The sequence below is a fragment of the Diadema antillarum genome, unplaced genomic scaffold, assembly GCF_040938485.1.
Source record: "Diadema antillarum isolate AM-2024a unplaced genomic scaffold, OU_Dant_1.0 seq00002002_RagTag, whole genome shotgun sequence".
NCBI classification, from domain to species: domain Eukaryota; kingdom Metazoa; phylum Echinodermata; class Echinoidea; order Diadematoida; family Diadematidae; genus Diadema; species Diadema antillarum.
The window spans coordinates 328,185-345,790 of NW_027272658.1; the positions used below are offsets into that span (position 1 = coordinate 328,185).

Here is a 17,606-nt window from a genome sequence, read left to right on the forward strand (position 1 = left end):
ACAATAATACATTGCCAAAAACAGGATCTTAGTCTTCCCTTGTATTTTATGTATTATATTTCATTTGAAATTGATAAGAAAGAGATCATGCAAGGAAGATAGAAAGAGAGAGAGAGAGATACGAAGGTCAAAACCCCTGTTAACATATGAATTTGGGGAAATATTTTGTGGCTCATCGTAGCGGCATTCAAAGAATTTGTAAACTAAGCTTGTGAAACACATTCAGTCACAGTTTTGAGATGTAATTGCTACAAAAGAAAGAAATTATACTCATTGCATCTAACTGCCACCAGAAGACACCGAGACCCTTTGACCCCCAAGAAAAAAAAAGGGGGGGGGGGAGAGTCACCATGATTGTGTATGTTCCTTACCCTTGAATTTTGACTTGCCTCTGCTATGCAAGGACTTTTTTTTTTCAAATTGTATTCTTAGTTTCACATCACTTCAATACTAAACAACAACGTCTCTTTGGAATAAACTCCCTCTCTATATTCGGCTCGCTGAAAATTAAGATAAGTTTAAGTCATTGTTGAAAAATTTGTTTACTCAACTTTAATTCTGTTGTTGTTGCTGTTGTTATATTATAATATTTACATGTACATAATGTTGTATTTTATTTCAATGTCATACTTCTTTTTTCCAGATCGATGCACTTAGAAACATCAGTATTAAGCGCTATATAAATGTTATTCATTCATCATTAACAACAACGACAAGGAAATGCATGTAAATGCGATCTATTCATCTGAATGCATTTGACAAAATATGAATGCCCTAGTTGACAGGCCAACACATTTAGCTTGCTAGTGGGTGTTTCTTCTGCAGTCTGTACTGAAAAAAAAAAAAACATTTTCATGCACAAACAGACACACATGCACATACATACATCTACATCACACTTATCATCTACCATACACTGAAACAACAATAACAACAAAAATGCTTCATGTAAAACATGCTGAATATAATATCATCCTTCATTAGCTCCAATAGAATAATAACGGTAAACTTTAATTCAAGAAAACAACAATATCATTTGATTCTCTGCCTATTTAAAGCAGCAATACCATGCAATATACACAATGCGCAGCAAAAACCATGTCCCATTGTGTATTTTATGTACTTACAGCTTATACTTTAAAAAACAAGAAAGGCAGGTACAAAAAAAAAACCCTGTAAAAGTGGTAATTTTTCACTCAGCAGTGTAAGGTGAATTTTGCATGTTTTTCTTTCTGAGGAATCAAAATATTAACGAGTATTACATAGAGGAAGTAAAAATTTTCACATGCTTTTATTTTCACGCTAGTTGCACGTGGTGCAAAATGTGCAAAAAAAAGGAATCCAAGCTGCAAAAATTTCCACTTTTACAATACTACATCCTGTCTTGCAGACAAAAACTTACTGGTATTGTACATAACATGCCTATCAACAGTCTTCAGCTCACATTCCCACACAATCTAATATTGGAGGATGTCCTCACAAAAATTTAGAGCTTGTTTAGCAAACATAATACACAAAACAGACAAAACTAAAAATTCAGTATTGCATAGATTTCAACACTTAACATTCAGCCTGTATGTCCGTATATAGTCAATAAACTGAATCAGTGAAGATAATATAGCACCACATGAGTCCCTTCCACACCCCATACACGACAACCATTAACTCTACTTTAACATGTTTGAAGTCAATCCCGACATGAATGTGACGGAGACTCCAACTCTCCGCTTTCGACGGGAGATCTCCCGCCGAAAGCCAATTTTTGTAAAATCTCCCGTTCTCCCGCTCGAGATTTAATTTCTCCCGCCCTGGCTCTGTGTCTCCCGTTGGAAAGGATTTCTTACTTATTGCCATCATTTATGATGAAAAATAAGCCTTAGATAGCACGAGAGAGCATCTAAAACGTTAGAGCTGGACCCCGGCCACAAGGAACTTCGCGCTTCGGGCACATCAAGTTGGAGTCTCCCATTTGCTAGGGGTTTCAGGCGGGAGAATCTCCAGATCAGAAGGTTCTTGGGGTTGGAGTCTCTGATGTGACATGTAAGCATACATTTCTCCATTCGGTACTACGTTCCATTATCGCAAATTTAACCACTCGCGAAATTGTCAGGAAGCCCCGATTCGCAAAAAATTAGACTCAAGAAATATATGACGTATACAGTATACATCTACTAGATATTTCTTAAGAGACGTCGGTGAATTAAACAAATGCAAAATTCTTTGAATCTTTAACATAAGATCTAAACACAGTTTGCATAGATAGTCTCACGAATGTAGTCTTTGTTCTTCTAGAAAAAAGAAACATCTACATTGGCAGTCATTCCAAATGATTTTGTTGGCCTGGAAGTGTGGGGGGAAAGCAATAAATACCACAGCTTGGACGGACAAATGGGTGGGGGAGGAAGGGAGGGAGGGGGTACATGGTGATAGAGGGCGCTATAACTCATCGTGGGACTCATTTCTGCTCTGCTCGTCACTCTGCCGGAACCAATCCCCGTAGACCCGGACGGGATCCACGTTCCAGTGTTTGTGGAAAGAGACTGGAGTCTGGTGGGACAGTAAACCCTTGGCGTAGTCAGCTGGTCGGGCCTGGAGGGGTAGGTAGTGGTTGTTAAAGTTATTAAAGCTTTTTAATATTTCACTTAATTTTGTTTGTTGAATTCAACTCATTCACATGCAAGTTCTCCCAGTGCTCAACACTCCTTTGGATCTGTTTGTCCTTACAAACAAACAAACAAAACAACCATAACCACACACTGATTCACAAGTGCATTTGAATAAAGTATGTTTTAAAGCCACGATTAAAAAGAAGAACTATGCATACAAACTCTATAAATATTTGCTTGGTGATTTTCACAATTTTGTGAGAACAACAATTAATAAGAGGTTTGATTAATGAAGTGAGATAAAAATCCTAGTAGTGAGGTTAATGAGTTAGAAATTTGGAACATACGTGTTAAAGTCCCTTGACTTATTATGTCAGCATCAAGTGGATGGAATGTGTAATTTTCATGAAAAATGATTTTTAGTGGAATTCCCTTTATATTTTCTTTGTAAAATTGTTGTCCACACATGACGCCATAACCTCTAGTAGTCTCCTCATCCAGTGGTTCCAACACCAAAACTTTAAAACTTCATAACTTTTACATCAATTGTCCAAATTTACTCAAACTTTCACTGATGTGTTCTACTAATGTTGCTGCTTTCACTCAATCCACATTTCTCTTCTGGTTTGGGTTTCCGTTAAAGCTAAAACACAGTTCTCAGGAGGCTTCAAAATTCATCTTTCACTATTTGGAATTTTCCTGCATTACACCAAAACGCTCCACCAAGAAGTAAGTAGGTGATGGTCAAAACATGCCCTAGTAGTAGCATGAAATCTCACGCAGCAAACAAGCTGCAAATGCGATTCACTCTCACGCAATGGATGCTTCTGCTGCTGCAATGGTCCAATATATTGCAATTGATGTAATCAATTATAAAACATTGTGTAGCAAACACGGTCGAGCATGCTCTGAGATTGCAATACTTCTGGCGTATCATTCTGGGTATTAATTTGCATTTTTGTCAATAGCCAATTGAAATCACATTATCACAGCGTTATTTCACACATTTCTTGTGCATATATCTCCTTTTTAGAGCGAAAATTGAAAACTTTTGCAGTTATCTAGGAACCACGTACTACCCTTTGACAAACTGCACTATCAGGTAATCAGAATCAAACAAAGTGTCTTTGTAGGTAGGGGCATGCTAGAGAAGACATGATCATGCATCTTGGAGAAAGGCTAAGTCACATGACACAAAAGTGGTGACCTTTGACACAATATCAGTCACGCCCTCACCTGGTGAAAGAGGGGAGAGTGAGCGATGGGTACATCATATCTCTTGGCGCACATCCCAATGATCATATCATCAGGGTCGTCGATTTTGCTGCACTTGCATCCGTTTGAGATCAGCGTCTCCACGGCTGACCGGCTGAAGACCATTCTGTCAGAATAATAGTCAAACAAATTTTTCAAGTCTTGTTTTCATTGAAAATAGTTGGGATGGCCTGTATAGAATGGCTGCTTTACAATAGTTCCTCACATTTCATTAAAAAAGGGTTTAGAAATATACTGGGGAAGCAGTTTTCATATATGTATAAAACATTACGAAATACAGCAGAAAAAGAAAAGCAATAATGATGAGTTAACACCACATTTTTTTTTTTTAAGATGTTACATATACTAGCAGTTTGTGTTTCCTGCTGAAGTTGCATCACAGATACATGCTGCAAACTTTCTTCACATCCTGACAAAGGAAAATATAGTATTTTAATGTATTACAGTATTCACTGTACAAGTGGACAATTTCACAGAATTTGTGTAACATGAAACCGGTGCAAAGAGAAAATGAAAAAAAAAAAATTGCTTGTCGTTTTAATCTTTTTGTTATTTGTAGTTTTCTTCACATAATTTGCTATTCCTGTAGCATGAATGAATCTGCGGTTCATGCGGGTGAGTTATCTTTCACTGCAGTATGTGCTGCAAAAGCCCTTAAAGATAATATAAAGTTTTGGTACCTCAAAAGTTTCCCTGAGTTTCCTTGTTTTAGTTTGTGTTTCAGGTTAAAGTATCTTTCATATAACTAACACTGTGAGACTTACTCGCCCCAAAGTGCTCTCATGTCTTAGTAATCATGCAATAATGGTTTCGTACAATACGTGTATATTGATTCTCGCTGTACCGCGTCGAGTCAAACTAACGGCTCGTTCAAATTTTTCAGAGCCCGCTCTGCTCTGGTACGAAACCATTATTGCATGATTACTATTAAGACATGAGAGCACTTTGGGGCGAGTAAGTCTCACAGTGTTAGTTACATGAAAGGTACTTTAACCTGAAACACAAACTAAGACAAGGAAACTCAGGGAAACTTTTGAGGTACCAAAACTTTATATCATCTTTAAATGCCATGACAGTGGTGCAATGTTTGAAGCGCTCACTCAGTTGTCATAACCATCTACAAACTTAAAATTATGTGATATTCATTTTTGATACCCTGCTGAGCATGAAGAATTACTTGTGCATAAATGTGCACCTGGCTTTACAGAACCTAATTGTCATCGAGTCTCTTTGCCTGAAATGTTCATCTTACCCTCCTCCACCGGTGACGTAATCGTAGCCGTGTCCCTTCACGTGCCCGTACCCGTACCGCTCACCAACGATTACGGGATCTTCGGCTTTGTAACACGACAGCAGCTGCTCCAAATGCGCCACACTGAGGAGAAAATGCGTAGAGAAGCAGACTCAAACTGTGATTTTACTCATCTAGGGATTGCCTGGCAGGCACTGATGGTTAAGGACTAACTTGGAGTTGTATATTTTACTTTAAAAAGACATTGTATATCTTCTCTTAATAATTGTGTCATGGTAACTCTTGGCAAGCACTAGCAATTTGAAAGTAGAAAGCCTACACAAGCATGATCTTTAAAACCGACTTTTGTAAAGGGGTGGCAGTATCTTGTCTATGACATCACAGAGAAAAATTATATCATTTTCACCTAGCACCTTTCATTTCATTTCATTCATTCAATAAAAGGTCAGAAAGTAGTAAACCCATACCAGGAATATATCCAACTCTCAAAAGGGTGACATTACCTTATCAGTGACATCCTGTCTTGCTGACATAGTGACAGCTGAAATCACAGTGCTTACAAAAAATATGTTACAACTAGAAACTGAAATGAGGTGAATAAAATTGTAGCATTATTGTTTTGGACGCAGTCTATCAGAATCAGTACTAAATCATAAAATTTGCCAAATAAACAAAAAGAAGTGTATCAAGAAAGTTCATCCAAACATCACACTGAAAGGTCTAATACTCATTGGAAATCTGGGTAATGGATATAACTTAAGACAGCTTCAGTTTGAATAAATCATTTTAAAAGTTTTACAAGTGTGTTTTGTTCTCATATTTATCCCCTTTCTTGTTACGCATTGACATTCTGTACCACTCTGTATTTTGACATTGTGTTTGTCAATGAAACACAGACAATCTCTTTAATCAGAAGTGGAGTATCATCACTCACCTGAGAATTGTGTCGTCATCTGCTATAACGAGCCACTTGAATTTCTCATACTCCTTTTCACTTAGAAATTTCTCCAAGATGATGAATGTCTTTGCACAGTGTCCTAAGTGGAAAGAACAATATCCAAGATATATTCCTCCTAAGCTTTGTGAAACTTCCATTTATTAAAACAACAACAACAACAACAACAACAACAACAACAACAACAAAACATGTATATAATTAATCATGCTTGAAAATAAATACAGATGTTACCAACTGGTTTACGTATAAAAATGATTTTGACAAAACTGCCAACATCAAATTAGTGTTTTGAGGCAATCTGGCCACTGGTATATCCAGTATTCTTAGTCAAGACATTGCATTTCTAACTGGAGAGAAATTCTCTCACAGAAAATGCACCTCAGGTACTTCCATCCTTTGCTTGCATCATTCAAGTTTAAAGCTGGCTTGCATTATTCAAGTTTAAAGCTGATAGGCACAAATCTAAGTATTAGTATTGCTTATTTAAAGGTTGCACATCATAAGGTGAGATTCACAGCTAATCTCCAACTTTTGACATTCATGACATTTCTTTTTTTTTTCCTACAACAGACCAGCTAAGATTATCATCATGAACTGAAAGAAATATCAATTTGATTTTGTAAAGGGGGTCAAAGTTCATTTAAATACCTCGCTCTGTGTTCGGCACGCCACATTCCACAGTAGGTATGGATTCGTCTACCTTGTCGCTGAAATACACCAAATGTTGTGCAAAGTTTCCCCATGTCTTCTTCACCACGGACACTGGGGCATTGAGGAGAGCATGGCATGAATATAGTATGGAGTCACAGTCACCACAATAATAACTGTCAGAGTGGACCGTATCAGTGAACTCTATGAAATTTGCATGTGAGAGTACATGTATTCCTGTGCACTAACTGATACCTCTACTAATATCTATGCTTTATCATATTGCAATTATCTAGTTGAGCACAAAGTTTGTACAAAAATAAAATAAATGTCCACATCATGAAATATTCGATGTTCATAGAAAGCATTCTGCATGTTTCTTGTAAACCTTGTATGTTCGTTTATGACTTTTATAGTCTTGTATGATTATAAACTATATCTTTTTTTCTAATACCATTCATGTGACAGAAAGACTGTCACCAGGATTATGATTGCTAACCACAACTGTGAAAAACCTATCCTCTTTCTTTCTTTTATAGTTGGTTTCACTGTATTAAAATCAGTATCAAAATATGCAATTACATGTAGCTACATATAAAGGAATATCTGTGCAGGGGTGCAATATGTACCTCTGTCTCTATGAAACTTTTCACAAGTTTTCACCGCAAACAGAACATCATCACCTGGAACAGCACTTCCCTGAAAACAAAAAAACAAACCAACAGACAAAACATAAGAACACATTAAGAATAACAGCTCCTTCATTGCCACACTGGTAACTTTATTTTGTTAATGTAGCACCAATACCTTGCCAGCTTCCACGAGTCCGATTTCATAAAAAGTTAATAAGATAGCAACTCTTGCTAGAATGGCAATTGTCATAGTAATGACAAGAATCCAGCTTCCTGATTAGCTGTTGCTATTGGAAATTGCCATTCCAGCATGAGTTGCCATCCAAACGTCTTTTATGAAATGGGGCCCAGATTACTACCAGCTTATTACCAACTTACCACCAGCTTACTACAAACTTACTACCAGCTTACTACAAGCTTACTACTATCTTACCACCAGCTGCTTTAAATAGTGACTCTTCTCTTCTTGTCAATACCAGCAAATCTGAGTCACCATACGTATGACTTAAAAATAAATAATGATATTTCATGTTTCATATTATTTAATGATTTCTTTTATTTCTATGGTTATGGGGGGGGGCAGGAGCTTTTTACACCTACTGATGTATCTCTTCTTTAACACCTATCTCACCATCATCCTATTACATTTTTTTTTTTTTTCTGTCCACCCTATTCTCCTGAGTGTCTTTTGTATGCATGACATTTCGGCCTACAGCATGTCACTTGAACTAAGACAAGGCATACAGTATAATCTTTCTTGAAAAACTGTAAGATATTTGACTTCAGACATCTCATAGAGTTTGAAGAATGTGCTGAAGCAAACATGGGTGTGAAAAGAAAAAAATACACATTAAATTTGACTTCAGACATCTCATAGAGTTTGAAGAATGTACTGGAGCAAATGTAGGTGGGAAAAGAAAAAAGTGCCTTACACATCGGGGCAGAGACTTGGGGTAGGCGGTGACACAGATGGAGTCCGACTTGGACCGCTTCGTCTTGCCCTCCTCGACCCTCTGCCGGACCTGGTCATCGGTCAGCGGCAGCGGACTGTGGTCAATGTTTCCTGCGCACATCTGGGGGAGGCCAGTCAGGTGGAGCCCGCCTTCTTCATTCCAGATGTAGAGAGCAAGCTATGTTTGAGAAGATACAATGTTTGTATGTAAAAACAAAACCAACAAAAATAAACAAAAAAACATGGTAAAGTAAGAACTACACGGGGATAAATCCATACATTAATTCTTTGAGTACTCTTTTTAACCATTTCTGGATAATAAAGAATGGTACATGCTGTGTGGCAATACAGAGAGGGGACAGAAAAGAAAGATTTGCAATTGATTGTAACTTTCATAAGAGACATATGAAGGTGTGCACCACACTATTTTTTTCCCCTCTTCTTGGCAAAGTCATGTCAACACTATGGAGCTTCAATCTTGAATATTCTAGACAAACTCAGCATCATGTCATCACCTACTGGAAGTTCTCCAAATACACAAGCATTTTTACTACATATATTCTTTGTATAGTTGCAGGAATTTATCTTCAAATCATACTCACATAAAACCACAAATCCTTTGACACCTGATCATCAACAACAGGCAGACTGATTTTTTTTTTTTGCTGCTTTGGAATTTGTTTCCACAAGCTCTAAGCATATTTTTCAAATTTGAATCAATGATTTATTTTGATATCTTATTCTATTTCCGGTGTAAATAATCTTACCAAAAACATTCTCTTCTTTCTACACACTCATTACACTGGCAACATGCATTATCAATGAGAACAAAACAAACACACATCTCACTTTAAACTTGACAGATATGAACACGTCTACTCGTAGTCAAGCTACCATCACACATTTTGATATTGAGGTTTAAATAGAGAGTGATGAGTACGATTCTCTGAGCTGACAACTTGGTCATACCTCATGCTTTACATCAATGCTGAAGTCCACTTTTGGTGTCTCCTTCTGTATCCTTGCAGCGACACTTTCCAGTTAGAGTAGATGAACAGCATACGTAAATCATGTAAGCAATAATCTATTTGTTGTATTGACTGAAGACATGAAGAAAACTTCCCTACTCACATTCAGTTCTCTACCTCCACTGAAATTTTCAAAAAGAAACTAAAAACCCATTCATTTCAAGAACAGAACTGATGATTATGTAGTTGTACTCATTGTCGATTTATATGTTTGTTAATTGTACAGCACTCAGAAATACTGGGGGTGTAAATGCCAAATAACAATTTTACATATTATTATTATAATCATCATTAATCATCATACTGTAAAATAAGAAATGTTCACACGCATGAAACTTTTACAAATTTTATGAGGAGCCAAGATTCGCGAAAGTAGCATGCAAATGAAAGTTTTCGTCTATAAACAAAGAACTGAATGCCAGTCACCAGTTTGCAAATGTTTATATGGTTTTACAGTAAATGAAATTAAAAGAAAATTCACTCCGAGAGTCAGCAGACAGAATTTAACAAAGATCCAACAGCATAACACGTGTCAATGTAAGGGAATGAAGTACAATATCATTTGTTTCTAAGAGAGAGAGCTATCATGAAAGGAACTTCTTTCTTTATGCTCTTTTCTAAATAATCACTCGTAACATTATTTGTTTCATTTCTTTGTTATCACTTCTAATTCTAAATTTGCTTTTTTTCCCCCCTCATGAGTTTAAACCCTTTTCCTCGCCCCCCCCCCCCCCCAAAAAAAAAAGGCTCAATGAAGTGAACCAAAGTGAAATCTGAAGATTAAAATTCAAAAATGAAACAATCTGAAGAGACCTCCATGACAATCACATCCATCTGAGATTCCACCAGCCAGAATTTTACATCACAAAGACTGAGATCCTCACCTGCTGAGTAGCGTGGCACTCAGGATCCAACCCGCATCAAAATCCGGGAAGATGAATTCTGACTGGGGATTGTGAAAGTGATGGATGATTGTGGCTTCCTGGTCGTAAAGTGTCTTCCCAAAGAACCATTCCTGGATGATTGGGGGGGGGGGGGGGGGGGGGGGGAGAAAATAATAGGTCACAATCATTGCTACCGCACTAAGTCAACATTGGTGAAGAAGGCATTGGTACCATGTTTCTTTCTTATAGGTGGAGGTAATGCCTTATGGCTTCTATCAACCTTTATCAATTTTGTGGGCAAGCTTTCATGGATTAAAAGAATTCAACCCACACTCAACAGGGATTCAGGCTACATTTTGTCTCCGATCTTCGGTTCAATGATCTGATGAAGACAAGCGGACTGCCGAGAGAAACGCTTCGATCACTTGGCTCGAGAAAGTCCACGGGAGTGGACGAAGGCTTGCCCACTAAATTGTGAAAGGTTGATAGAAGCCGTAACCTCCCCCAACATCATCCTCCTCAACTGATGAAAAATTCTGTCTCATGTTTCTTTCTTGCACATTTACTCTAATAAACATCAACCCTCACTGTGCCAGGGGCTTTGGACAGTGTGTACAATACTATGTGCTTTTCTGTGGCAGTTGGCTCTAAAAGCACACAAACATATGATGTGAAAGTGTTTTTAATGTATTAATGAGGTGCATCAGCTCCCCCCCCCCCCCCCCCCCCCCCTTTGATCAATTAACGTGAGTAATAAGTTGCATGGCTGGCACCAAGGTGTTGATCCTCAAGTGCCATGTTCGCTTAACCCATTGAGGACGGCTTGATTTTGTTACAACACACATTTCCTACAGACGCTTGCCTGAGTATACTCGGGACTCGTCCTCAACGGGTTAACGGAGAAGACTCTCAAACAATTCTTCCACTGTGAATTCTGGCTAACATAGAGATAGACACAAACAGTGTATAATTCATGGATGTATAAATTTGACAATGGTGTCATCCTATGACATTCCATATTCCATTGTCACTCAGTTTTAGCCCAAAGAGATCAACATGCTTATTGTCATTGCGATCACTTCACAGTCTCAAGCAGACTGCAGCTCTTGCCAAGATATCCATATACATATCCATATACATATCCATATACATATCCATAACAACAATGTCTAATAGACTTTTAATATTTAAAAGAAGTTACAAATTCTTTCTGGTTCATGAAGGTATACTATAAATTTCAAGTTTCATTCAGTGTGTAAGCACCACACCTTGATGACTCTTGCCTTGTTATATGTATTGTGTACTTTCTGCAGTATAGTTTTCTTGTGTGTATTGCATTAACGGAAGTATTTTTTGCTGTAATACTTGGGATCAGCCATAGAAAGACCAACGGTCTATGTTGATCCCCCCACAAACTGAAATAACTGCTTTTATGTTGTGTTTGCCTATTGTGAAATTGTTGTAAGTTGAACATTTTTTTCCTGTATTGTTCCAATGTTCTACTGTGTATGTATCGTTCCTGTATTTTTTGTAAATGCTTTTTATCAGGATGTGGAAATAAATGAAATGAATGAAATGAATGTACTTTAATCTTTTTTTTCCCCATAGACATTAAAGAGGAAATGAATGAGAGTAGAATAAGCCATATCTTTTGCATTGCAAAGCAGTGTCATCTTGAGGATTAACCCATTCCATACGGGAACCTGGTGGCCTGTGTATTAAGTCTAAGGGGAATCCGGAATTCAGTATGGAACGGGTTACGAGCAGTCTTTGCCTGAATGAAGTCAGTCGCTACCAAGTATGGGATGGCATTCAGCTCCAACAAACCATAAAAACAGGTCATATACAGTTTTTGTGCTGTCTTTTTTTACCTCATCAGAGCTAAATCTGCTCAGTAGGACAAGCAGCCCAGTCACGCTGACCCTCGTATCTTCCTCGCAGAAAAAGAACCATTTCTTGCTGCTGTATTCTCTGAAAATCCTGCCACAGGAGTGAACCAGAAAAGGTTGCATATTTAGTTCTCAACAGAGATTAGGGGCTCATCACAGATCCGCAAGTAGCATATATAGAATGAATAGGATTACACACACTGGACATACACATGACAATTACTGGACTTGAATGTATTACAGTAGATATGCTACCTTCGTTTGAGACTGAAGAACACAATGTGACACTTAATATGGCAAGTATGGGTGATAATTTACTTAGACAACAAAGCTACCTAGACAATCATGGGTATGTATAAGCTTTTTAAGGTAAAAGGAGATTAGCTTGCTTTGTTTGCTAACCAAAATTTACCAAAAATCTGCAAGCCTCATTATATCTCATCCCAGAATAAGTTTCAATGATCAAATAGCTGTACAAGTTTGTGCTCACAAGCAGAGATATTTTGGAACACAATCTTGAGCTATGCACTCAGACTTCCACTGAATTTTTTTCCTGCCATCTAATCAGTGGATTGACCAAGTTTGTGCCAGCATCGTGTAAAGTTTGATGAAATTCCTACAGACAATTCTTTACACACATACATACGAATCACAAAAATTGAGACAGACAGACAGACAGACAGACAGACAGACAGACAGACAGACAGACAGACAGACAGACAGACATGGTATAACAAGAAATTTATATAAAGACACACAATTCATCTTTTGGTAATGACATTAAGCCGCTGAGGACGGGCTGATTTTGGTGCAACATGCATTTCCCATAGACACCTGCCCTAGTGTACTCGGGACTCGTCCTCAACAGGTTAAGATGAAAACAAACATAACAATCGTTTCTGGCATTTAAAGGGAACCCAAACCCAAAGTAACAATGTGGATTGAGTAAAAGCAGCAACATTAGTAGAATACATCAGCAAAAGTTTGAGGAAAATCGGACAATCGATGCAAAAGTTACGAATTTTTAAAGTTTTGATGTTGAAACCACTGGATGAGGAGACTACTAGAGGTTATGATGTCACGTGTGGACAACAATATAAAGAAAATATAAAGAGAATTCCACAAAAATTAATTTTTCCTGAAAATTGCACATCCTCTCAATTAGATACTGGCATATGTTAAGGGTAGTAACTATTCCCCCTGATTTCTAAAAGCAGTAAATGGAGTGCTCTTTTGGTACGCTAGAAAAGTGAAAGCATGTTGAATTTTCTTTATATTTTTCTTTATATTGTTGTCCACACATGATGTCATAAACTCAAGTAGTCTCCTTATCCAATGGTTCCAACGACAAAACTGTAAAAATTCATAACTTTTGCATCGATTGTCTGATTTTCCTGATATGTTCAACACTGATATGTTCAACTAATGTTGCTGCTTTCACTCAATGTACATTTCTCTTTGGGTTTTGGTTTCCAGAATCTTTTCTGGTATTTAATACTTACTTGGGGAGGACAGGCAGCATTGTCCACTGGCCATGTCTTCCATATTTTTCGTGCAACAAAATGACCTCTGCTTGACCCTGGATGGACATTCATGATAAAGGATCAAAGACACTATGAATGTAAATACATTTAAACATATCAGTTTTTCCTAACATTGATACCATATCAAGTTGACAGATAATCTCTTCACTTCTCTATGCAAGTCATATTTTGAAAACAAATATTTACTTAGATAGACATTTAAGTACGGAAGTAAATGAATGAATAAAAACAAATAAATAAATGAATGAATGAATAAATGAAAGAATGAATGAATGAATGAATGAATGAATGAATGAATGAATGAATGAATAAATAAATAAATAAACAAATAAATAAACAACTAAACAAAATAAACAAATAAATAGACAGATAGTCACAACTTATGACTGTGTAATTCTTTGGGGGGAAACTTGAAGGGTTTGCAAAGATGGCCACTGACAGATTCAGTTCTTTGTTTGTTTGTTTGTTTGTTTGTTGTAATGCTCACCAACTCTTGCACCCTGGTCTGCTGAATGATGTCGTCTCTGACCTGCTGGGCCCATTGTCGGTGGGGCAAGGCGGCTTGGCTTCTGATGACAAACAGGACATCTTTCACCGTCACATTGAAAGCACCCTGAAGAAATGGTCACAAAAAACTAGCCCATTTTATACATGCTGGCAATCATCAAACCAATTCAAGCAAAGCTGCCTATTCTTTCACTGCAAAATGAGACATTGTACGGTGAAAGTGAAATATCAACAAATTCTACGGTTCCCTCAACATCAAAACTGTGTACTGGCATAATTTACCATTTGCAGACAAAACAATAACTCAGCTTTAGTGCTTCAAAATAGTTTTAAAATGTGAGTAGCTTTAGTGCTTCAAAATAGTTTTAAAATGTGAGTTAGGGATAGAAAAAGCCAGAGTAAAAAAGTTAATCAGTATAATCAATGTTAAGTATTCTTACATGAACAAAATGTGAACAATAATTATAACAAAATTATCTCTAGACTAAACAGTCTACAGTTATGGTTTAGTGAGAAACATAGTGGTATCTCCAGGTTATATTTTAGGCTTTATTGCAACATTCTTTATGCGTTACAATGTTTTGTGATACAACTGACCTACACATATGCATCACATGTGATAACTTGAAAAAAAATTTAAATCACTGCTCCCAAAGGTAAACAGTAGATTTAAACAAATGAGAAATGAAGGAAGTAACTGAACATGATTGATATTGGTCATACTGTATTTAAGGAAAAAAAAAATTTGAAAGAGTCAATACTTCTTCCAATGACTACTTTCAGCTTAGTCTATGTGTTATATTTTCTTAATTGACTGGAACCCAAATCTTGAAACAAACTTGAGGAGTAACTAGGGGAACTCTACACAGTGTCCAAGCAGCACACATACTGGATATCATATATTTCATTATGATTGTTGCATAAATGTTGTGTCTGACAAGGTCAGACTTTGCATTTCACATGGACAACATAATTGTAATTTGAACACTGGAAACAAACACATATTCTATAAAACAACAGCAAAAGACAAAAACAAAAACAAAACATAAATAACTCAGGTAAAGACAAACGTGCTGTCAAGAATGGTTTTGCACTAGCTAACAAACTTTTAATATGGATATGAAGAGGTATTGAATAAACAGTAATATCAATAATACATCAACAAAAAAAAAGAAGGAAATGCAAGTCCAACAACTTACATGTGGTTTACTTGAAAAATCCTGATAGGGATTGAATGTACCTGGGAAAAGTGGAAAAAAAACATTTAAAAGTTGAAAGCAAATTACTGATTGCAAAGACAAGCTAAAGTAGGCGTGTCTTGGCGGATACCGGCGCTATACAAGACTTCATCATTATTATTATTATTATTATCTAATACCAAAATCACATTGGTTCGTACACGGTGGAAAAAAAAAATGACACCCAAAACTGATGCTCGAAAGTAGTGTACTTCGCATTGGTCTCTTGTCAGTCATAGCTTTGTTTTTGTTTTTTTGTCCAATGAAAAATGAACAATGAAAATAGGATTCTGTTATGATTTTCTTTGCTCGAATTTTTAAGATATCTATATTAATTATTATATACATTTCTAGTCATTTTCTTTCTTTTTTTTTAGTTTTTTTTTAATACATTCTCAGCGATTTTGCCATCTCCAACAAGTAACACACCATCAATGAATTAGTGCATTCATATTGAAGCTAGTGAACACCCTACAAAAGCAAGCATGTAACAAATTCTTGGCCAGTATAGAGTAAAGTCTGTAAAATAATGAAACCAGTGCGAGAAAATACACACCTGTGCACCAGTTAGACATTTCATAGTTGCTGTTTTCAGGAATATCGCACAAAAGTGCTGTAACAAGCAATCTCATTTGCTTTATCACTTTTTATTACTCAGGACTAACTTTAGTTTAACAATTCTAAGAAACTTATTGAAGTTTCAACTGAAATGTCTTTAAATTCATAGATATTGTTCGATATCATGAAATATAAAATATGAAAAAAACAAGCCTCTTTTATACTATTAAAGATTATATGCTCGCAGCCCTCTAACAACAAATTATTTCATCTGCCTCTAATCCGAGACTCATTCATGAGTGGTAGCCGTCTAATATGTTTATCAGCTCTACAAAATGAAGTCATCTCTTCAAGTGAATTTGTTTAAGACAGGACCGACGGCAATTCAGGATGCGACCACATTACCTAGTAGTAGTACGAGTAGTACTGGAGTTAAGATGGGATGTTAATGTTGGTAGATGATATCTACACCCAAATTCATCCCAACAGCTGTCTCACACATTGGGTACAAGTATTGTGTATAGCTTTGGTGCTTGATGGGGCTTGCACCGGGGGTAATGTTATTACCGTACTGGACCATGCTGTATTTACTTCTCCCCCCCCCCCCTCCCGATAACAATTAACATACATGTATAACTGGTACACACAGACTTTCAAACACAAATTCTAAAAATGCATGACTCATATCATTTCATTATTTATTAGATCTTTCTACTCTCCACATTTCCCTACAAAGTGGCGGTAAAAACATGAATGATTTTTTAGTGATAACTGATGCGATTTGTAAAAAAGTCTGATCTGTTAGTAGTGTTAGTGTTACCAATACTACAAATACAATTCGCATGCATTGCTCGATTAGGGTAAAATCTGGCACCGATATTAAATGTAGGGCCGTGAAGTGCACAATTGCCCTTAGTACTTCACCAATCAATGTCAAACCATCCTCAACAGTAGGTCTAACCAGTTAGTCAAGTTGATTGTTGCAAATTGGCATTGTCAGGTTTATATTTTAATCATCATACTTTCATTGAGTGTGAAAAACTAGCTGCAATCCGGCTTATTTCTTCGCGTGATGTTCCACGGACAAGTCTGCTTTCAGAAGGGGTGAGCTATGGATAAATAACATTGCTTTTTACTCTGGAGGAATAGAAAGAGACTGGCGCAGACACGTGTACATTCATCAAGCAAGCATGCTTACCTGCTGCAACAGCGGGAACACAACACACCGCCAGCCCGACGGTCAGGGCAGCGATAGTTAGTAATTTTCGATGCATCTTGACGGCAATCCCTCACACACGATCACAGCTGCTATACCGTTAACTTGCGGCAATCCTACTTTCACAAATAAGGCTCGGCAACATTCAGAGCATGCTAGATATCTGCCACTGTCAAAATTTATAGTTTCGTAAAATCTTTGAGTATTACGACGATTTCCGGTTGACCAGACAGACACCGACTGCCTCTACTCTTCTACGCGCCTGTATGTCTGCTAAACCACCGAGAGTGCAACTAGCTAGTGGGACGTGTACACCATTGAAATAAACGCTAAATTCTTGACCTTTGCACCGGGCACTCCTGCGCTCCTTCCTTTATTCTTGCGGGTGGGTGCGCATTGCGCATAGAGGGCCGGCTTCG

At 37.2% G+C, this 17,606-nt stretch overlaps 1 protein-coding gene across 1 annotated transcript; it reads right to left on the bottom strand.

Moving 5' to 3' along the window:
* Positions 1 to 2,436: 2,436 nt before the first annotated feature.
* LOC139713550 (beta-1,3-glucosyltransferase-like) lies at positions 2,437 to 17,307 on the bottom strand. Its single transcript, XM_071625273.1, has 14 exons — positions 17,170 to 17,307; positions 15,375 to 15,415; positions 14,156 to 14,281; positions 13,627 to 13,703; positions 12,107 to 12,215; positions 10,236 to 10,366; positions 9,293 to 9,356; positions 8,304 to 8,501; positions 7,369 to 7,438; positions 6,740 to 6,853; positions 6,068 to 6,170; positions 5,134 to 5,256; positions 3,843 to 3,987; positions 2,437 to 2,589 (listed from the first exon to the last, which is right to left on the bottom strand). The coding sequence occupies exons 1-14, from the start codon at positions 17,243 to 17,245 to the stop codon at positions 2,437 to 2,439; spliced, it is 1,530 nt and encodes a 509-aa protein (XP_071481374.1). The 5' UTR covers positions 17,246 to 17,307.
* Positions 17,308 to 17,606: the final 299 nt, after the last annotated feature.

Bases quoted from the DNA above. Each gene is read 5' to 3' on its own strand.
- LOC139713550 (XM_071625273.1), bottom strand. From the start codon at position 17,245: ATGCATCGAAAATTACTAACTATCGCTGCCCTGACCGTCGGGCTGGCG. The intron at 15,416-17,169 runs GTAAGCATGCTT...CACTTTTCCCAG, and splicing joins TGTTCCCGCTGTTGCAGCAG to GTACATTCAATCCCTATCAG. The intron at 3,988-5,133 runs GTAAGATGAACA...TTATTCTGACAG, and splicing joins TACGTCACCGGTGGAGGAGG to AATGGTCTTCAGCCGGTCAG.